The following is a 22,810-nucleotide window of genomic DNA, read 5'->3' on the forward strand; positions in this document are numbered from 1 at the left end:
AATTCTTCCGCTCTACTCTGCGCTGATTAGGCCTCAAATGGAGTATTGTGTCCAGTTCTGGGCGACACATTTCAGGAAAGATGTGGACAAATTGGAGAAAATCCAGAGAAGAGCAACAAAAATTACTAAAGTGCTAGAAAACATGACCTATGAGGGAAGACTGAAAAAACTGGGTTTGTTTAGTTTGGAGAAGAGAAGACTGAGAGGGGACATAAAAGGTTGTTACAAGGAGGAGGGAGGAAAATTGTTCTTCTTAACCTCTGAGGATAGGACAAGAAACAATGGGCTTAAATTGCAGCAAGGGCGGTTTAGGTTGGACATTAGGAAAAACTTCCTGTCAGAGTGGTTAAACACTGGAATAAATTGCCTAGGGAGGTTGTGGAATCTCCATCATTGGGGATTTTTAAGAGCAGGTTGGACAAACACCTGTCAGGGATGGTCTAGATAATACTTAGTCCTGCTTTGAGTGCAGGGAACTGGACTAGATGACTTCTTGAGGTCACTTCCAGTTCTATGATTCTGGGATCTCTTGAGTAAGCCAGGAAGTACCAAAATAATTTCATAAAAGGGGGGGGGGGAACTGAAAGATGAGCATGTATTATTTTATGCATCACAATAGAACCCAAACTTCCCAATCAAGTTTGGAGCTCATTCGTGTTAGGTTCTGTTCAAGTACATAGGAAGACATGGTTCCTGCCCCAGAGAGTTTACAATCTTAAGACTTCAATGCTGAACTCAATTTTTTTTTTACATCTCATCTTTTTCAGCTAATTGTCAGCTAAGTTCTGTTTGCAAAATCTCTACCATCACAGACATCTTTTAAGTAACAGAAGCTATATGCAACAAAGCAGTTTTAACAGGGTTACTGTAATAGTTTACACTGACACAATCCACTCTTCTAGGCTGCTTATGGAATCATTCTAATCCTTTTTATGTGTTAGCTTAATCAGAAGTTAGGAGAATACAAAAAGGAAATAAGTAGCCTAACTAATAGAGCAGCTCTTATCAGTAGGAAAAAAGGATAGTTTTATTTATACATACACACAAACCAAAAATTCTAAGGAACGAGAAAAAAATAAAGAAAATCCTAAAATTTCTATTTACATAAGAAAATAAAGGCCCATCTATACATATTAAAATATACACCAATGCAAATCATCCCAACACAGTTGAAATAAATACACCTCATTTCTTTCAAGTGTGTCTTGTCTCATGGTAACCTGTTATAACAGGTTTCAGAGTAGCAGCCGTGTTAGTCTGTATTCGCAAAAAGAAAAGGAGTACTTGTGGCACCTTAGAGACTAACAAATTTATTTGAGCAAAAGCTTTCGTGAGCTTTTGGATGAAGTGAGCTGTAGCTCATGAAAGCTTATACTTAAATAAATTTGTTAGTTTCTAAGGTGCCACAAATACTCCTTTTCTTTTTCTTATAACAGGGTGACTAAATGACAATTCTTCTGTTCCCACTGAACTAGAATCTTGAAAATTGGTATATTCATTCCTCCTTCCACCCCCAAAACGTGCCATTTCTAACATATCTCATCAAGAGATCATCAGTTTAATAATTTACAACACTTCTTTATTTTTGAGGTGGTCTTATTAATAAGGCTATGATTTTGTCACAGATATTTTTAGTAAAAGTCACGGACAGGTCACGGGCTTCCATGAATTTTTCTTTATTGCCCGTGACCTGTCTGTGACTTTTACTAAAAATATCCGTGACAAAATGGGGAGCCGCTGCAGGGGCCGGCAGGGAGCTCTGGGGGCTCCCATCACCACCCGGGAGAGCTCGGAGCTCCAGGGTCCCCCTCCCCCTGTGGCTTGGAGCTGCCGGATCTCCCCCCCCACCCACGGCAGTTCAGATGCTACCAGCACCTGGAGCAGCAAGGAACTGTGGGGTATCCCCCAGCCACCTGCCGGCAGGACAGCTCCCACCACTTGCCGGTGGTCTTTGGAAGTCACTGAATCCATGACCTCTGTGACAAAATTGTAGCCTTACTTATTAAGTATCATCCTCTGATTTGGAGAAATTAAGGCAACTGAGATTTCATTTATTGGATTTTCACAAACAAAATTTCTGAAGGTGAGGAACTACACCACAGCAAGCGATATTAATATCCACAGCTGTCCAAAGCATGGAGTGCAGTCAGCTAGGAGACAATAATGTCCCAGGGCTGCATATTAAAATGTACCTCTCTGTTGCAAGGCAGAAAGAACGCATTCAGATTATCAGGTCCATGGCTGAGTCTAGCCCTCACATTTAGAAAATTCATCTTTTGACTTTAAATTGCACAAGTTTGATTTGAAAATCATGGGGAGAGAGAAAGGAAAAAAAAGTACAGAATGCCGTAATACCATTTTTAGTCACTTTTTGTACTTTTTCTCACCCATCTCTCTGCTTGCCTCCACCTGTTCTCTCTCGTTTTATACTTAGACTGTATAAGCTCTTTGGGGGCAGAGACTGTCTTTTTTGTTCTGTGTTTGGATAGTGCCTTGCACAATGGGGTCAGGGTCCCGGTCCCTGACAGGGGCTCCTAGGCATTACTGCAACACAAATAATAAATAATATTATTTCTGACTAGCATTCAAATTTCCTCTGGATAAAAAACTCACCTAGTACAAACTCCACAGCACAAAAACTAGTCCAAATTGTTTTTTTTGCTGTGTCATTTTCTTAATTGATTTTAATGGGGAAAAAACAAGCTGTACAGAGCAACCTGATGTGTACATTGATTGCAAAGGAAAGATGCAAGATTCTCGATAATTTGAAAATAGAGGATTATACAGGCAGATGCTAAAAACTCTGAAACCCTTACAAAATAGTCCCCATGGTACTCCAGGATTCCAGAACTCTGGAAGGTCACTTCTTGATTTCAAGTTATACTTGCTGAGTATCCAACACAGGAAGAGTCAAGAAGTCTACTTCATATATGGCACCCAGATATCATGTTGGCAGACACAGCGGAAATAGACAAATACTGAAGCCTAACCATATTATCCAGCAAAAAAGTTAAGTAAAGGGGCACTAAATACGCAGATTTTCAAAGCTACATAAATTAGCAAGGGGTTCAAAGGGTGTAAGGTAGTTTGTCATTAGGTAATTAGAAACATTTGGAGGACAATGCAGACAGAGGCCCTGGTAGTCATGACTGTGTAAAGTGTAGTGGGAAACAATAGGACTGGACCAACCACCATGAATCATACACAGTAAAGCTCTGAAAGGCCTAATTCTGGAGCTGACAGAACACTTCCTGTTTTAGATTCTTCATGTGAAACGATGTCTTTTTCCCCTTCATTCCGTTAATTACACATATACAGCTTCCACCCAGAATCAGTGATTACTACTAAGAAGTTACTAGTGTATCCTACCACTAGTTACAACTGCAGCTATAAAGCCCAGTGTTAGAACTGTGATTTCAACCCAGGTACTTCTATCTTTGGGCTTGATCCTGCTAAATCCCAAATGCCCTCAAATCCCTGCCCCGAAAAGACTACAATCTGAAAGATAAAAGAAAACGAAGCAGGAGGGAACAGAATAAAAATCGTAAGTAGAGAGGTTGGTGGGGTGACTGGTACATGCATTATTAATGCTGCACTGAAAAATACAGCTACTATTTATCCCTATGGAAAACCTCCTGCAAACTGCCTCTTTACCTATCTAAAAATTCGTGTACATGTTGCAACTGAGTGGGTCTTTTAAACATTTCCATAATATTTTCTAAAAGTGAAAAGAAATGTTTATTCTATGTAAACAAACTCATTTCCTAGAAGCTGCTGAAAAGACAGGAGAGGATGGCATAGTATATATCTTGACTGCAGAGTTAACTGAGGGTGATGAGCACTTGCGTTGGCCTCACCTGGGTGTGAGTGGCCACGCTGCAAAGCTATACTCAAGAGCGTCCCTGGTGCATGTATTACTGGGACTTCTGAGGGGCTCATCTCATGGCTGTTAGTGCTGAAGTAAACTGAGCTGCTTTATAGTTCTTTCCCAGTAAACTTTAGAACTTGGCTGTCTTTCTGTCCACCTGGGGCTAATTGTGAGAAACTTGTCAGAAACATACAGCTAAGGGTTGCAATAAAATCCCTCCTTTACCTGTAAAGGGTTAAGAAGCTCAGATAACCTGTTTGGCACCTGACCAAAAGGACCAATAAGGGGAGAAGATACTTTCAAATCTGTGGGGGAAGGTTTTTGTTTTGGGCTTTTGTTGTTCTCTCCAGGACAGAGAGGAACCAAGGCAGGGAAAATACATCTCCTAAAGCCATACCTGAACTAAGCATCTAAGATTACAAATTGTAAGTAATAGGAAGGAAATGCATTAGATTAGATCTTTTGTTTTAGCTTGTGAATTTTCCCTATGCTAGGAGGAAGATTTATTCCTGTTTTTTTGTAACTTTAAAATTTTGCCTAGAGGAGAATCCTCTGTGTTTTAAATCTTATTACCCTGTAAAATTATCTTCCATCCTGATTTTACAGAGGTGTTTCTTTTACTTTTTTTTTCTTTATAATAAAAAGTTCTGTTTGGGGTTTTTAGTGTCCTAAAAATCCAAGAGTCTGGTCTGTGCTCACCTTGTTTACTCTCAAGCCTCCCCAGGAAAGTAGGTGAAGGGAGCTTGGGAGGATATTTTGGGGAAACGGGAACTCCAAGTGGTCCTTTTCCTAAATCTTTGTCTAACTCACTTGGTGGTGGCAGAAATACCGTTCCAAGGACAAGGAAGAATTTGTGCCTTGGGGAAGTTTTAACCCAAGCTGGTAGAAATAAGCTTAGGGGGTCTTTCATGGGGGTCCCCACATCTGTGCCGTAGAGTTCAGAGTGGGGAGGGAACCCTGAAAGCACCGGAGGACTATCAGCATTCAAATGCTTTAGCTTGCATCCACACTGCAAAATGGGTGGGTTACCAGCCCAAGAGCAAACATCCTTCAGGCTTTATCATATATCTCAGCTTGAGTCAAGTGAGAGGTTTGTGTGTGTGGATGGGAGCAACAATAAGAGCTCAAGTTAACAACTCTGCAGTGAAAACAAGCCTTTAGTTATCTAAGACCAGGTCTACATTACAAAGTTTTCTCAGCATGTCTAGTTCGGTCGGGGGTGTGAAAAAACCCACATCCCCTAACAGGCACGATTATGCTGACAACCCCCCCCACCCCAGAGACACAGCTATGCTGATATAAAAGTGCTTCTGTTGGAATAGCTAACACAGTTCAAGAAGCTGCTGTTACTATGCCGATAGACAAATTAACTCGTGTAAGCTGTATCTACACCAACATAGCAAATATCAGCAAAGCACTGATAGTGTAGACAAAGCTTCAATATCAGGTTTGGAATATCTAGACTCTCTGGAAGTACATCCCAGCAAGGCAGACATCCCTTCAACCTTCTAAAGCAGATAAGCTGGGTATCATACAGGGCAGACATTCAGTAGCCACTGAATCAGCGCTGGGACAGAGAGTCTGTGTATGGGACTGAATGATTTTATCTGGGTTGAATTCAATTCTTTGTCTTCTGAAGTACTCTATAGCCTTAAATTTGTAACTTATAGAGTAGAAAATTGAAAAGAAACTTTAGAGGGGAAAAGTAAGTATTGAACTGATCACTAGCAATGTACATTGTGGGATCATGGAGATTCCACTCACTAAGAAAAGCAGCTCTGTTAAGAAACCTGCTTTTGTTGAAGTGGCCTTTCATTGTTCAGAAGCTTCCATAAAAGGAAGGCCCATCGACGAATTCTCATTTCTAAAAAGATAGGACAATAATAAATGGAAGGCCATTCCCAGTTAAGGCACCTCCAACATCACAAGTTGTAGGTAAGGAATGCAACAAGGATGTTGTTACACAGGCTGTTCTGTTGCTCTTAAATGCTAGAAGCACTGAAACAGAAATAGAGACTGGGAGTGGCTAAGTCATTATGCAAGGTAACCTATTTCCCCTTGTTTTTTCCTAACCCCCGCCCACCCCCCAGACGTTCTTGTTAAACCCTGGATTTGTGCTGGAAATGGCCCACCTTGATTATCATACACATTGTAAGGAGAGTGGTCACTTTAGATAAGCTATTACCAGCAGGAGAGTGGGTTTGTGTGCCTGTTGGGGGGGAGGGGCGTGAGAAAACCTGGATTTGTGCTGCAAATGGCCCAACTTGATTATCATACACATTGTAAGGAGAGTGGGGGGAGGTATTTTTGGGGTGGGGGGAGGTATTTTTTCATGCTTTGTGTGTATAAAAGATCTTCTACACTTTCCACATTATGCATCCGATGAAGTGAGTTGTAGCTCACGAAAGCTTATGCTCAAATAAATTGGTTAGTCTCTAAGGTGCCACAAGTACTCCTTTTCTTTTTGTGAAACAGAAATGCAACTTTTCTTGGGTGGATTCCCTTTCCTTTATTTCCATGAACACAATAGGTCTCAGATTAGGGCATTTGGAAAATTGGTCAAAATAACGACTGGGTGTCAACAAGCAGAGGCAACAGTGGTTTGGGCAAGGGCGCTGTTGTCCCTGGGAAATTTTTACATAAAAAAATAAAATTAAAGCACTTTTCAAGGCCAGTAAGCATGACCTTATATTTACAGATTGGAAAAGTGAGGCACAGAGATGAAGTGATCTGCATATTACTCACCCAGGGATCCAGCTGCAGAGCTGGAAACAGAACCCACATCTCCCACCACGTCCCTAACCTAGCCAGTAGCATTAAAACAATTTTTATAGGGGGGATGCTGAAAGCCATTGAACAAAACTATAAACCCTGTATGTGATGGAAACAATTTCAAGCCAGAGAGTGCTGCAGCACTCCTAATTCCAGCACCCCTGATCCAGCAGATCGAGGGATGTGATCGTTCCCCTCTATTCGACACTGGTGAGGCCTCATCTGCAGTACTGTGTCAAGTTTTGGGCACCACACTACAAGAAGGATGTGAAAAAATTGGAAAGCGTCCAGCAGAGGGCAACAAAAATGATTAGGGGACTGGAACACATGACTTATGAGGAAAGGCTCAGGGAACTGGGATTGTTTAGTCTGCGGAAGAGAAGAATGAGGGGGGATTTGATAGCTGCTTTCAACTACCTGAAAGTGGGTTCCAAAGAGGATGGCTCTAGACTGTTCTCAGTGATAGCTGATGACAGAACAAGGAGTAATGGTCTCAAGTTGCAGTGGGGGAGGTTTAGGTTGGATAGTAGGAAAAACTTTTTCACTAGGAGGGTGGTGAAACACTGGAATGCGTTACCTAGGGAGGTGGTGGAATCTCCTTCCTTAGAAGTTTTTAAAGTCAGGCTTGACAAAGCCCTGGCTGGGATGATTTAGTTGGGGATTGGTCCTGCTTTGAGTAGGGGGTTGGCTTAGATGACCTCCTGAGGTCCCTTCCTGATATTCTATGATCCCACCCCAGGAATCCCTATTTCGGGCTGAGGCCCCATATGGCGGGCAGTGCGGGAGGGGGGGGGGATTTACACGCTCCCCTCGGACAGCGCAGCCCGACGCTGAGCGCTGTTAGCTGCTGACACAAGCGGCTCTCTAGCCCTTTGTACCGCTGCGGGCAGGTCAGACAGCCAGCTCCAACAGCCCCGCTCTCCCGGCGGAGCCTAACCCCAAATACAGTGGCGCACACGCTCCGAAGCACGCCGCTGACAGGCCAAGGGGCCGCTCCACGCCAGCCCAGTAGCGAGCAGACGGAGCTCAGAAGGGACCACACGTCCCAGCAGCCCCAGCGCCAGTTTGCCTAGTCCACTAAACCCAAGCGCTACAGTGCATGCTGGGAAGCGTAGTCCTCCTGGGCCGTGACGCCGTCCCTGGAGTGCGCAGCCTATCCAGCCTGCGCGCACACGACGCCCCCACCCCTCTCCCGAGCCTAGGCCAGACGCCCGGGGGGTACCTCCGTGCGGGCAGCTCCAGCAGCTGGGCGCTGCGGCAGCTGAGACCAGCATGGAACGTTTCATTGTCTCCCGCAGGATTCCATTGGAACCTCTCGCTACCGCGGCGGCCATTCTGTCCTCGGAACGTACCATCTGCGCTCAGAGGTGGGGCGGGGCGGCGAAAGAGGCCACCCGTAAATGGAATTCACCCCGCCCTTCCCCCCGCCTCCCTCGCTCGTGCTGGTGTCCCTCCAGGGGCAGGGAGGTGCGCGACTCCTCGGTAGCTAAATAGCTAGGTCAGAGGAGCACTGTCTCTGTGGCTGTTCTCGTCTCCCCTCTACGCCTCAGGGAGTGGTACATTCCGAGATGGCGGCCCCCATGCTCCAGCGAGCCGTGGTCTTCTGGGGCCGGGCTGGGGGTGCGAGAGTGCCTCGCGCCGTGGCAGGTGGGTGACGGTCCAGAGCGCGTGGCGGCCAGCCCGCAGGCTCCACCTGCCCTGGGGCTCGCTGGGGGGTGCGGACTCCCGGGCGGAATCAGTCAGGCTGTCGGGCACCGCTTGGTCCCATCACCTCCTGCGTGCCCCTGGGATCGGAGCAGGTCCGAGCTCGCCGCCCGCGCACGGCTGCTGTATGCCCGGGCGTCAAAGGCCAGTGCAGGAGAACTGGGATCTGCTTCTGGCTCCGTAGTGCACTTAGGAGATGACCAGACAGCAAGTGTGAAAAATGGGGACGGGGTGGGGGGTAATAGGAGCCTATATTAAAAAAAAAACCCCAAAATCGGGACTGTCCCTATAAAATTGGGACATTTAGTCACCCTAAGCGCACTGCTGGGGTGACCTGTAAAATGGGGATAATCATGCCCCTCCCCGCCAGTGTAAAGTGCTCTGGGAGCTCTGCGTGCAAAGGACGAGTCAGAGTTGAGTGTCCTCCTATGGCTCCTGCATCTGGCATAAGGGGGTTACTAAAGCCAGTGCCCGTGCTAGTCCACTCGGGGCTCCAAGCAGGTATATTTTTTTGGGGTGGCCCACAACACATACTAATAATTAATAGGGAGCCTTTTTGAGCTGCTCAGGGCCTTAAGCAATTGTTGAGTCTGCTTCTGCCTAGCACCAACTCTGACTACAGTTGCGAATGTAGACCTACATTTATTGCGCATTCACCACCATACTATCATCTATCCAGTCACCTGCTTTTCAGGATAACATGAATTGGCACCCTGCTGTAATGCTGGGGCTCTAAAATCGGCAGGGATAAACGCTTACCAAAAATTATCCATCCAGCAACAAAAGTTAGAGAGGTAAGGTGAGTGAGATAGTATTACCTCATCCACCTTGTCTCTCTAATAGCTTGGGACCAATTTGGCTATAACACCACCACCTACGGCAGTGGTCACCAACCTGTCAATCATGATTGAGTGGTTGATTGTGATCTCCAGCAGCATAGTGTGGCTGCCTCTAGGGCAGACTCCCTGTCTATCGGACCCATGCCGCTTCCGGAAGCAGCCAGTGACGCCCCAGGGGGCAGGCGTCTCCCTCTGTGCGCTGCTCCTGCAGCTCCCATTGGCCAGGAGAACTAAGGGGCGGTGCTTGGAGAGAGGGGCAGCATACGGAGACACATTCTTCCTCCCTTCCCCCCCTTCCCGCAGGGGTGCATTGGCCCCATCTGGGAGCGGCTTAGGGTCAGGGTAGGCAGGGAGCCTGCCTTAGCCTCACTGAGCTATTGGAGGTAAGTGCTGCCTGGTGGGAGGCTGCACCCCATCCCTGAGCCCCCTCCCAGAACCAACACCCCATACCCCTCCTGCAACCCAAGCCCCACCCTGAGCCCCCTCTCAGAGCCATCATCCAAACCCCCTCCTGCACTTCAGCCCTGAGCCCCCTCCTGGAACCAGCACCCCAAACCCTCTCCTAGACCCCAAGCCCTGGTTCCCTTCCCAGAGGCAGCACCCTGTACTCCCTCCTGCGCCCCAACACTTTGGACCCTCCTCCCTGAGTCAGCACTGTGATGTTGCATTCCATATGTTTTATGGAAATATGCTTATGAGTGTGAATATGATGTAACTGGAATATGCTTTATGCAAAAGGTCTCTTGTAAGCTATCATAACAAAGGTTATAAACTACTGAATATATTTTTCCTATTTCTATGCATGTATCATTCTTGTGTCTGAAGCTAGACATATGAAGTATAACTCTGAGGTCCTATTGTAATTATGCAAAGTGTGGGCCGTGAATGGTTGTTTAGGATCTTGATGGCTCCCATTGACTAGAACAATTGATTGTAAATGGTTTATTTACATGCAAGCCTTCCTCTGTACTGTAGGCCAACCCAGGAAGAATGGAGACTAGGGGTTTTACAGTGACATGTGACCATGTCACATGGTACTGGAATCCATCTTAATCCTTGTACTTTTCCATTGGTGAGGTGGGGGTGGGGACAAGCACAGACAAAAGATTCCTGCCTTGTGCCAAAGCTATAAAAAGGGGTGGAGCAGGCCACAAAGGCTCCCAGTCATGAGAAAACCCCTGTTTAACACCTGAGATGTCTGCTGGATCTAGCAAAGACTGTACAGGGGGGAAAGGATTTGGCCTAGATGAGGAAGGGGTCTAGTCTGTGGAAAAAAAAGCTTATTGGCTCATCTTTGAGCTTGAGATATTACCTGTAATCAGTTTCTTAATGTATTGGGCTTAGACTTGTGAGTTTGTTTTATTTTGCTTTTGTGACTTACTTTGTCCTGCCTATTATTACTTGAAACCACTTAAATCCTACTTTTTATACTTAATAAAATCACTTATTTATTAATAAACCCACAGTAAGTGATTAATGCCTGGGGGAGCAAACAGCTGTGCATCTCTATCAGTGATACAAAGGACGAACAATTTACAAATTTACCCGGTATAAGCCTTATACAGAGTAAAATGGATTTAGATCCCCTTGGGAGCTAGGTGTCTGGGTGCTGGGGACAGGTAACCTGCTGAGTTGTTTTTAGTTAATCTGCAGCTTTTGGGGGCATGGCCCAGACCCTGGGTCTGTGTTGCAGCAGGCTAGGGTGTCTGGCACAACAAGGCAGGGTTCTGGAGTCCTAAGCTAGCGGGGAAAATGGGCTCAGATGTAATTTCAGCACATCAGGTGACAGTCCTAAGGGGATCTCTGTGAGTGCCCCACCCTGAGCCTCCTCCTGGAACCAGCATCCCATACCCCTTTCTGCACCCTGAACCCTCTCCTGCACCCCAAACTGACCCCCCTCCCAAAGGCAGCATGTGGTACCCCCTTCTGCACCCCAACACTCTGGACCCTCCTCCCAGAGCCAGTAGCCCCTGCCCTGACCCCCTTCTCAGAGCCAGCACCTGTACGCCCTCCTGTATCCCAACACTCTGCCCCATCCTGGAGCCTGCTTCTGTGCCCAAACTCCCTCCTCGAGCTTGCACTCCTCACCCCTTCCCCCAGGCTCAGCCTAGAGACCCCTCCCACACTGTGAACCCTTTGGCCCCAGTCCAGAGCCTACACCCCCTCCTGAACCCCAGCAACCTGCCCCAGCCCACTGAAAGTGAAGTGAGGGAGGGAGGGCGAGCAACAGGGGTGGCGGGGGTGGGGAGAAATGAAGTGAGCGGGGCAGGGCCTTGGGGAAGGGGTGGGGTAGATCCTGGGTTGCCCTTAGATTCAGAGAGTGATCTTGGGTGTAAAAGAGGTTGGAGACTACTGACCTGCAGCAACCCAACTTAACCATTTTTATTAAAGCTTGTTTTTACAAAAGCAAAATTTGGGGCAAAATTGAACTAGAGTTCTCCTTAAAACCCTGTACATAAACAGCTCTGGTGGTGGAGTTTGTTGGGTGTGTTTACAATTTCAGTAATTTGAAATCTCTCCTTGTTGCTTAATAGTAGGTCAGTGTCCATGTCACAGAAATCACCACTTTTTCATTTGGCACTAACTGGTATTCTTGTGACAAAAGTGAAGTAGCATGGAGACTGAACTACCCTCATGGTTAGGGATGAAGCTCTGAAGGCAGCACAGAAGTAGGAGTGGTAATACCATGATTCCCCCCCTAAAATAACCTGGTGACCTTCCAGCAACTCCCTTTTGCATAATGTCCCTTCATTATGATGTCTGTACTGTGTGGAGACATCACATTTCAGCCTCTACAGCTGGTATTCTTAGCCAACTCACTGTGCACACAGACACAAACAAAAGGGAAAATTGTTCTAAAATGGCTAAAGTTATCACTGTTTAACACACCTACCACTTACGTTGAAGAATGGAGGATATTAAATGCTTCTTGTGATTTGAAACCTTTTTGTACAGCTGAATGCATACAATAAATGTATTCCACAGGACTCCAGGCCACCAGATCTGTTTGATGCACATTTGCAAAGAAATGCAGAACTGGACATCTTTAAAAAGAAGGGTGGTGAAGCGAGAGGTTCATTTTCTAGCTTCCAGCTATAGCAGGAAAATAACTGTAGGAGTAAAATGAAAAACAATGACTTTAATGAGGTTTGTTAGTGCTTTCAGATGAGGTCTTGAAAACAAGTGCTATGTAGTGTGTGGAACCATAATATTAATTTGTACTTAAATATTTCATCCAATTCTTTCAAAGCATTTTACATCCATATCTTTACCTCTTTTCCCTTCAGCAACACATGACATGCTGCTCTTGCACCTCTCATGTATTCCTTTGCACAATGGTGTTCCCTGTTCTCCAGGATTCAGCACTTGCCCTTGTTTTCCAGAAGATATGAAGAGTCTTGCTCATGTTTCACAGGGCTGCCAGTGTCTCTCAAAGAGAGCTTGGAGAATAACCATTTTTTATTTGGCTTATTGGCAATTTGAAAAAAAAAAAATCCTTTTGAGTTGGTTCTAAAATGAAAACTTTAGGCAAATAGAAGTAGTAAAATAAAATTGTGGGTTGAACAAAACATTGTTTACGAAACTTTTCCTTTAAATTTTGAGCTTTAACATTTTTGAATTTGCTGAATAAAATTGAATGACATTTCAAAACCTGAAGTCATTTCAAACTGAAAAATTGTAACATTGTTTGGAAAATATCAAAACAAAATGCTTTGAGTTTCAGATTTATATTCTGAAACAATTTGGGGAAACAGACATCGGTTTACAAACTGACATGAAGTTATGTTATTGAATCTGCGTTTTTTTTTTTGCCAAAAAAAGGTTCCGTTGAAAAATTGAAGTCCTAATCACAAATGTGTATGAACAGAGAAGTATGTGGAGAAAAGTACATGCTTGATGCCAAGTGGGTTTTTTACTTCTTGCTTTTGTTCATGCATGTTTCCTGGCCTTAGGTTTTTATTAGAGGCATAGAGAAAATAAGTAGTTTGTGAACAATAAATGTTTTAATGCCCAAAAGCTCTCTCTCAAATGCTAAAATCAAGTTAAGTGTTGTGGAAGTTAATTTCATGTTGGAGGGGATTATAGATGCTTCTAGGGAAAAGAAAGTGACCACGGTAATGTCTTTTCTTACTATGGTTTGAATGCATATATGATGAATTAACTGCTTGAAATATGGAGTGCTCACAAAACAGTTACAGTTAATTCAGTGAATGGAAAAATATAAAAAATTGTTCTAATAAAATGTTCATTTAGTTAAACTGACTCCTTTAAGTGACCTGACTTTGACAATATATATATTTTTTTAAATTAGGCAGAAGATCTATTCTTTCTGCAGCTTACGTGGACAGTTCAAGATGGGAAGAAAGAGAAAAAGAGGTGCACAGCTTGGGTAAGGAAAGAGTTTTTACATTTACTCATGTTGACTAACTGAAAATATCTAAAATCATTAAGGAAGAGTTAATACCATTACTCACATTTTTTAGTACTTAACACTGAGTATTTGTGGAGTAAAATGCTACTAAGATTGACTAAGAGGATCAGAATCCAATCCTGTAAGTTAGAAATATCTTGCCTGTCTGTACTATTGATCCAAAACAAAAATATGCAGATACTTTCTCCCAAGGGTAGACTTTATACCTTTCATTAAAATTAGAAAAATGTCTTTTCTGTAAATTGTTTTTTTTCCCCACAAAAAATACACATTCCATGGATGTGATTTTTTTTATTATCTGAGAAGTTCAAGTGCCTATTCTAAGTTTTGATATCAAAATTTAGAAGGCAGTCTGTGTTACTTACAATTAACAGTAAGATGTGTTAGATGTGCAAGATGTCATTTTGTAAACTATTGGAGGATAATTTTCAAAAAGACTGACTGAAATCTCAGTGTCTGCTACATTTTTTGCTGAGATTTATTAATTTTCTATCAGGAAAATTGAAACTTAGTTTTGGGTTTGTTCAACATTAAACCATCTGCTATGGTGTTTCATGGGAGTTGTAGTCTGTGCACTTGTATTATCTCCTTTGGACTGAGCTCCTGGGCTGGACTACATCTCCCTACCAAAATGACAGTCTATTTTGGTCAATTTCACAGCCATAGGCTTTTACAGATAGTAAATTTCATGATTTCAGCTATTTAAATCTGAAATTTCACAATGTTGTAAGTGTAGGGGTCCTGACCCCAAAAAGGAGTTGGGGGAGGGGTTGTGGTACTGCTACCCTTACTTCTGTGCTGCTGCAGGTGACAGTGCTGCCTTCAGAGCTGGGCAGCTGGAGAGCAGTGGCTGCTGGCTGGGAGCCCAGCTCTCAAAGCAGAGCTGTCGCCAGCAGCGCAGAAGTAAGGATGGCATGGTATGGTTTTGCTACCCTTAGTTCTGTGCTGCTACCTGCAGAGCTGGGTGCCCAGCTAACAGCTGCTGTTCTCCGGTTGCCCAGCTCTGAAGACAGTACAGAAGTAAGCGGGCAATACCGTGATCCCCCCTAAAATAACCTGCAACTCCCTTTTGGGTCAGGACCCCACCCCCTCAATTTGAGAAACTCTGGTCTTCCCTGCAAAAATCAGTATAGTATAGGGTAAAAGCACACAAAAGACTGGATTTTACAGTGGGAGATCAGATTTCACAATCTGTGACACGTTTTTCATGGCAGTGAATGTGGTAGGGCCCTACTCATCGTGCACCACAGTATCCACTCTGAGCTGCATGGCGTATCGTAGGGTAGTTTCATGGCAAGCTTTCAGCTTCCTTTAGGCAAAGGGATTTTCCTAGCCATGAATGAGGCTGTAATCTGATCTCGATTATGCTTTGATAAATCCAGAAGATCTGCACTAAGGACCAGTTAGTGCCAGTTGCGATTTTGAGGGGGGCGGCAGAAGAGGAGGAGAAGGGTGTTGCAACTGTAGAAGCTTAGAGGGGGTGGGAGAGGAAATGTACTGCAGTATCCAGTCAGTTTTCTTGCCACTGTAAGATGTCATCTCAAATCAAGATTGGAAATGTTTCTAAAAGATGTGGTGTAGCTCAACAAGAAGTTATAGGATAGATACTGGATTACTGGGTGAAAGTCTATGGCCTGTGTTGTGCAGGAGGTCATGATCACCAGAATCCCTTGTAGCATTAATGTTTATGGATCTGTGAACTGCTCTCTATAGTGCATAACTTTTTCATCTATTCATAGAAAACTGGACTGATACTAACTCATTTTACTGTACATAGGCTACCAGAGTTTTTTTATATCAATGACTATAGCCCTGATCATACAGCTCTCTTATGACACTTTTTGGGGAGGGAGACTACAACCTCTTTTCTGCCTGAGACCTTGGTCCAAAGCAGTTACCTTACTCCTGGCTGCCTCTGAAAGTCAAGACTGCTTTTCCCTTTCTCAGGGTTATTAGAACAAATTCATTCATTTGGTTTGGGTTTTGGTGTCTTGTTCCTGGAAGGAACAAAAGAAGTTAGTAAAACCATGTCATTTCTAATAGCATGTTGGCAGAGATGACATCAGACATCTGGACTGTAATTAGTCTTTGCTAATTGTGTTGCTGCACATTTAATCATGTGTGTAAGAGCAAAAAAATAATTACTACTAGGATGAATTATTCATATTAAGACAACTTGTTTTAGTAATATTGAAGAATTTTTCATGGACTCTTCAACTCCTGCAGAACACTGAGAAAGATGATTAAATTGGCACTTACCCCTCTGTATCTGTTTTGCTGGTAGACGCCTATAATCTCTATGGTTGTCAATATGGCACATCTCATGATGATTTAAAGAAAGTAATATTTTTGATATAAACAAACAAAAAGTGTTCTTTACACAAATTCCCTCTGTTCCACTGCTCTGATGACATGGTTGTGTTTCAGGCTTGTTCCTTTACTGTGTTATCTGTATGTGTATTGTTACAAACTTGACTCCATAAAAATAAATGATGATTATAGCCTAAAGTTAATGTTCCTGGAGTGATAGGATTGAGACATCCAAATATTGCAGAGGAGAACATAGTTTTGGATGTGGAACAAATGCTAACTAAAGAACAGTGGGTTTTTAAAAGATGAGATTGACATGTCCTGGTCATGGTTTTCAAATAGCCTACTGATCGGGAAAAAATCTGTTTAACAATAGACTCTCTTCTGAAAATTAGATGCTCAAAAAGGAGGATTGGATGGACCTACATTCTCTAAAATTTCAGTTGATCTATCAACAAAAAAGATCAAATTAACTGACAGTAGATTGATGGGAAGTAGAGACCGCAGAAGTGGGGCAGCAAAATAAGTTGTTCATTTTGTTTGAAAAAAGCATTGGTATTTTACTTATCAAAACTGTCCTATCAGAACAGTAGATGGCAGTGCTCTCTTTGTAGACTTCAGTGACAAGGCCTTTGTTATAAAAATCAGTCCTTTCCTGATGGATCCCAGGAATGTAGAGGCCAGGGCCAGTTGTGTGTGCTGCATCTTATTTGCATGTTGGCAGTTGGGAGCAGAGAGACATTTGATGTAATACTAAAGTTACGTAGGGTGAGCTCTTGACTCGAGCCATCATTCAGTCTCCCAACATAGGACAGAATTTTTTCCTCCAAAGTGTTTTGTTTCTATAAAAACTGAAGTTGAGCACTTAACAATTCTGCACTGAAGTAGGACTTCACTCACAGGACAGGTATGTCATAGGTACCAGCTTCCCAACATTGCCTCGTCAGTGGGCTTCAACCTTGTTCTTGATGATCACCATTGTGAGTGAGTGAGATGATAGTTCAGTCTCCATGCTAATTACATGTTTGCCAAAAGGGTGCCAGTTGTCAGAGCGGTTTTTGTGATGGACAGATCTGGAACTGAACTGAGACCACATTCATGTTGCATCTGAAGTGGGATTTTTACCCATGAAAGCTTATGCCCAAATAAATCTGTTAGTCTTTAAGGTGCCACCGGACTCCTCGTTTTTGAGACCACATTCATATAAGACAGGCCACTGAACAGCAGTCAGATGTTAGCCACTGTTGGCCTGAATTACGTTTGAAAATCAGTAACTTAGGAGGTGAAAGACTTTCATTAGTAGGTTCCCTGAGCCACCCAATTATAGGGAGCAGGAATTTTAGTTTCCACAAACAGATTTAAAAATAAACTAACAAGAAATAGGAGAGCCCATTATTTCCATGACTAAGGGTGGAAGGGGATGCGTTGAATTTAAGTGACCCCCACTCTTTTTTTTTAAATAATGACATAATATATGGTTATACTGTCTTCTGAAATAATTCAGTAAAAATTAACCTTGGATGAGAGTTGATCATATTAATCTCCTATTTGATAATTACCTCTGCTGGACAAAGTGTAAAAACATTTTCTGTGGATATTTGTTAGAATTTAAATACAAATTCACTTGGGCATGTAAACACTCCTTTTGTGTTTCCACACACATATGGTCAGGTTTTACTGCCATGAAAGCTAAGAAATGTAAATTATGCACTTGCATTCAGCTATCCCACCAGTAGGGTTGATCATTTGACCAGTAAGATATTGTCAAACAGTGTAAAAAATGGTAAAATGCTTTAAGCACTAATTTATTAGATCACTAATAAAAGAGTAAGACGTTATGGTCTCTGGCAGGCTTAGCCTTAGATACTTATGCCTAATAACAACAAACAAGTTACTTAACTGAATTACTTTAATGTAGAAAAATGCAAAACATAATGAAATGAAGTTCTAAAGAATGGCACCATGATGCAATCTAAAAAGATAGGCCGCTGCCTACTTCAAGGCATTCTTGCTGGAATATTTGACAGTGGTCAAATATTTGTGGTTAACTGACGTTATTTGACAGGTTTCAGAGTAGCAGCCATGTTAGTCTGTATTCACAAAAAGAAAAGGAGGACTTGTGGCACCTTAGAGACTGTCAAGTTTCCTCCCCCACTCTGAACTCTAGGGTACAGATGTGGGGACCTGCATGAAAAACCTCCTAAGCTTATCTTTACCAGCTTAGGTCAAAACTTCCCCAAGGTACAAAATATTCCACCCTTTGTCCTTGGATTGGCCGCTACCACCACCAAACTAATACTGGTTACTGGGGAAGAGCTGTTTGGACGCGTCTTTCCCCCCAAAATACTTCCCAAAACCTTGCACCCCACTTCCTGGACAAGGTTTGGTAAAAAGCCTCACCAATTTGCATAGGTGACCACAGACCCAAACCCTTGGATCTGAGAACAATGAAAAAGCATTCAGTTTTCTTACAAGACTTCTAATAAAAATAGAAGTAAATAGAAATAAAGAAATCCCCCCTGTAAAATCAGGATGGTAGATACCTTACAGGGTAATTAGATTCAAAAACATAGAGAACCCCTCTAGACAAAACCTTAAGTTACAAAAAAGATACACAGACAGAAATAGTTATTCTATTCAGCACAGTTCTTTTCTCAGCCATTTAAAGAAATCATAATCTAACATGTACCTAGCTAGATTACTTACTAAAAGTTCTAAGACTCCATTCCTGGTCTATCCCCGGCCAAGACAGACTATAGACAGACAGCACAGACCCTTTGTTTCTCTCCCTTCTCCCAGCTTTTGAAAGTATCTTGTCTCCTCATTGGTCATTTTGGTCAGGTGCCAGCGAGGTTACCTTTAGCTTCTTAACCCTTTACAGGTGAGAGGAGCTTTCCCCTGGCCAGGAGGGATTTCAAAGGGGTTTACCCTTCCCTTTATATTTATGACCGAGACTAACACATTTATTTGAGCATAAGCTTTCGTGAGCTTTTGACTGGCCAACTGATCAGCTTGCCACACCTACCCACAGCCCATTTATAATTTGCAACACAGCTACATTTTTTATTAAATAGCAATCCACAGAATTAAATTCACAAAAACCACTGAATAATTTAAAATGAATTTCAGAAAAATCAATCTACTCTCACGCTCTGCAGACAGAAGCAAATCTGGAATATGTTCACTGCAAAATATTCATTCATCTCTAGTAACTACAATAGAAGCTGCAGTTTGGCGGACAATGTTAAATTTTCAGTTAACCTGATTTCTGTTACTTATATGTTAAGCTTTAATTTTAGTGTGATTTTTATACTGGGGCTGAGGGAGCTGTGTCAGTAGTGCAAGTTACTTTCTGTGGTAAAGTGCTGACAGATTTCCAGCTTCATTGACAGATCAAGGGGCTAATCCTGCAAGTCCTCTGTGTGTGCAACTCTGATCAGATAGTTCAGGGCGAGTTCTCTGTGTGCCTTTTAGGATTGGACACCAACACTCAAAGCTGTGCTAGACATCTTTCAGCTTCAGATAGAGATGCATTAAATCCTCAACAACTCAATGAAGTCTGAAAAATGACTGCTACAAATGCTCAAATAAATTTGTTAGTCTCTAAGGTGCCACAAGTCCTCCTTTTCTTTTTGCGGATACAGACTAACACGGCTGCTACTCTGAAACCTGCTACAAGTGTGTTTCCCAAGCTGTATATTCATTCACCACAGAACCATGTTGTGGTATTGTTTAAATACTGAACATATTCTTATTGTATACTTTCCTGTCTTATTCACTGTGTAGATTAAGAACTCTAGATAGTCTTATCATGCTCAGGTGAGCACCTTTCTGTAACTAGCCTTTAGCTAATTGCTGTCAACCTGCTGTTGCTGATACATATGTTGCCCTTGAAGAGTTGTTCATTCCACTGTTTGAATTTTATCACTGCTGTGAAGAATCAAAATGGCCTCTCCAACTGTTATCAGTTGTCTAGACCTAGATCAATTGATCAGATGTGGGAGAATTGAATTATTCAGTCCCTTCTACCATTCCCTTTTCTACACATTTTCAAAGGAGTTTTAAAAAAAGAAAAGTACAGCAGGTACATTTGCCCTTAATCTTAGTGACTCAAGGCAATAGGTTGTTGACAATTTTCCATGCCTTCCCTAGGAGAATCTTGTATAACATTTATCTAAGGGTGGGGGGAAAAATACTTGAGAAAGATAGTTGAAGTTAACAATAATTATGGCGGTAACTATGGCTAGGTTAAAAATCAGCATTTCACTGAGTATGGTAATTCAGACATGGTCTTGAGGTGAAAGGCCTACATTTTCCTACTTAGATATCTTGTGTTTAGACACCTAAATCCACATTTAAGTACCAAAATAAGTGGCCTTTTTCAGAGATGCTGAACAGTCTGTGGGAGCTGCACCTTCTTAGCACCTGGGAAGTCAAGCTGCTTACTTATATGCCAGAATACAGATTTAGGTGTGTAGCTTTAGCCATCCTTTTTTGAAAATTTGGCAAAAGATCCTATCCACACTTGTAAATGAGCTAGATTTTCAAAGGTATTTAGATTTTTAAAGATGCAGATTGGCATTTCTAAAAATCCCACTAGATGCCTAGGAGCCCATCTGCATCATCAGGCATCTAAAGACCTTTAAAAATCCAGTTGTAAGAGCTTGAACTCAGGTGGAACGGCTGGGTCTACAGGAAGCCAGCTGCAGCTCTGTAATTCAGAGCTGCCTCGGGTAAGTGGAGACTGCACAGGTACAGAATAAGTTATGCCTCTGGTGGTAGGGCCCTCAAAGACTTTACACCATTGGAGAATCAGGTGTAGTGGAGCCATTCTTCCCCCCCTTTCCTGGCTATGGTCCACCTCCCCTCCTGCTCTGCTGAAGTATAGAGCTTAACATCCTTTGTGCTGGAAAGAAATTATGGCCGTTGCATATTACAATAACAGGTGGAAAACAAATTTTAAAATCAACACATTCCTTCTCTTTGTTGCACTGCAAGAGCCTGATCAAAAGCCTGTTGATATCAATAGAAAGACTCTTTGATTGCTCAGTAGGCTTTGGATCAGGCCCTAAGTGAGTTGCAAAGGGGTCAGTGAGTAGAGCTGTTTGGAAAGGGGGCTGGAGGAGAGGTTTTGCGAGTCACCAGACCTATGAGACAGAGAAAGTACTCCTGGGGCTGCTGCCAGAACCATGGAGGCATTTGGTATCCCTGACTTTGCAATGGAGCTGATACACAAGAGAATAGAGAGACAGTGAATCTGTCTCTTAGTATCATGGATGGGATACCCTTGGGGCATATCTGAGATGCTGCAATAGAGCTTTTCCCAAGACATTGTTGTTCAAGAAAAATGCAAAAAGAAGATACCAACTTAGATTTATCAAATTCAGTATTTAGCCCCAAAGTTTAAAACCACTGTGCAGACAGTTAAAAAAAAATTACCATGTTGAGCTACTGGGAGGGTAATAAGATACTGACATATAGCCCAGTTTACATTTGACTCGGTGTTTATCTTCTTTCTGCTTCTAGGAGTTGCTGATTGTTGGGGACTTATTTTATAATAAAATAAGAAAAAACAAAACAGATGCGCTGTCCAGTAAACACCAAACTTGAAACCAACAGTGAACTTTCAAGGCATCTGTCCAGCTTGTTTAGGCACTTATTAATTTCACCGAATACTTTAAGTTTTTCCCTAGTATTAAACATTTTGAAAAATCCTCCATGGATTTTGTTCTAACTTCAAATGAAAATAAAATACATTGCTAAGAACTGGTGTTTAATTTCATTACTGCATGCCCTGTTCCAGTTTGCAGAAGACTTAAATCTTTTACTGTCAGTTTCTCTCACTAACTTTAACTAGTGGAAAATAATTTTTTGTATGTTTCTACAGCTGAATTGGCCACATTAATGGACAGAACCTATGAAAGAAAGCTTCCTGTCAGCTCTTTGACAATATCACGGGTAAGAAAAAACTCCACTATTAACAAAGATGGGAGTGACCTGAGAATACTTAAGAAATCAAGTGAAATCCTAAGGGATAATTATTTGTGCTGAGAATTCAAGTTGTAAACATCTTGTTATATTGCTAAATTGAAGCCTTAGCTCTGTAAAACTGTTGGCTCTATCCACCTGCTTTAACTATTTATTGTACTTGGATTGTAAGCTTTTCAGGGCAGAAACTGTCTTTTTATTGTGTTTGTACAGTACCTAACACAAGGGAACCCTGACCCATTGTTGGGGTCCCCAGATACTCCCACAATACAGATCAATATATTGGATCAGAGTCTCTGAAACTGGCACAGAAGGGTGTAACTTACAATCCCCTGTGCCAGCCTGGCCCCGTGCACCAGAGGTGAGAAGACCCATCCTAGTGGAGTGCCGGCAAAGCTGCTGTTGCCTGCCCTTTTGTGATTTCTGTCTGCGATAGCAACAGCTTTAAAATCCAACAAGTGCTCCATAGCAGTGGCTCCCAACCTTTCCAGACTACTGTACCCCTTTCAGGAGTCTGATTTGTCTTGTGTACCCCCAAGTTTCACCTCACTTAAATGACTTGTAAGCAAATACTTCTGTATTTTTGTAAGCTCTCTCATTTTTACCATATAATTATAAAATCAGTTGGAGTATAAATATTGTATGGTACTTACGTTTCAGTGTATAATATATAGAGCAGTATAAACAAGTCATTGTCTGTATGAAATTTTAGTTTGTACTGAGTTCACTAGTGCTTTTTATGTAGCCTGGTTTAAAACTAGGCACATATCTAGATGATTTGAAGTACCCCCGGAAGACTTCTGCATACCTGCCAGAGATATATGTACCCTTTGTTTAGAGCCAATGCTCCATAGGAACCCCTTCTGCATAGGTATCTACAGGAAATGCACTTAATGT

At 42.7% G+C, this 22,810-nt stretch overlaps 2 protein-coding genes across 7 annotated transcripts in view; one reads left to right on the plus strand and one right to left on the minus strand.

Annotated features, from left to right (window-relative positions):
- The window catches only part of PTCD2 (pentatricopeptide repeat domain 2), a 37,749-nt gene extending 29,754 nt beyond the window's left edge, over nucleotides 1-7,995 (minus strand). For 2 of the 4 annotated variants that reach the window (XR_013346144.1, XM_077817090.1), the window contains exon 1: nucleotides 7,863-7,980. Coding sequence is in view for 3 of the 4 variants with exons in the window: in XM_077817090.1 (XP_077673216.1) it covers nucleotides 7,863-7,974 (112 nt within the window). In the remaining variant the exon portion in view is untranslated. Of the gene's footprint in view, nucleotides 1-7,862 lie in introns of all 4 variants that reach the window. The other 2 variants (XM_077817089.1, XM_077817091.1) reach the window with 2 other exon arrangements.
- A 153-nt stretch (nucleotides 7,996-8,148) lies between these two features.
- Nucleotides 8,149-22,810, plus strand: part of MRPS27 (mitochondrial ribosomal protein S27) — a 61,057-nt gene continuing 46,395 nt past the window's right edge. Inside the window, exons 1-3 of one of the 3 annotated variants that reach the window (XM_077817085.1) lie at nucleotides 8,149-8,287; nucleotides 13,496-13,573; nucleotides 21,813-21,883. In XM_077817085.1, coding sequence (XP_077673211.1) covers nucleotides 8,209-8,287; nucleotides 13,496-13,573; nucleotides 21,813-21,883 — 228 coding nt within the window. In that variant the 5' untranslated portion in view covers nucleotides 8,149-8,208. Of the gene's footprint in view, nucleotides 8,288-9,430; nucleotides 9,567-13,495; nucleotides 13,574-21,812; nucleotides 21,884-22,810 lie in introns of those variants that run through there. The other 2 variants (XM_077817087.1, XM_077817088.1) reach the window with 2 other exon arrangements.

This window comes from Eretmochelys imbricata, chromosome 5 (assembly GCF_965152235.1).
Source record: "Eretmochelys imbricata isolate rEreImb1 chromosome 5, rEreImb1.hap1, whole genome shotgun sequence".
In the NCBI taxonomy this organism is placed as follows: Eukaryota; Metazoa; Chordata; order Testudines; family Cheloniidae; genus Eretmochelys; species Eretmochelys imbricata.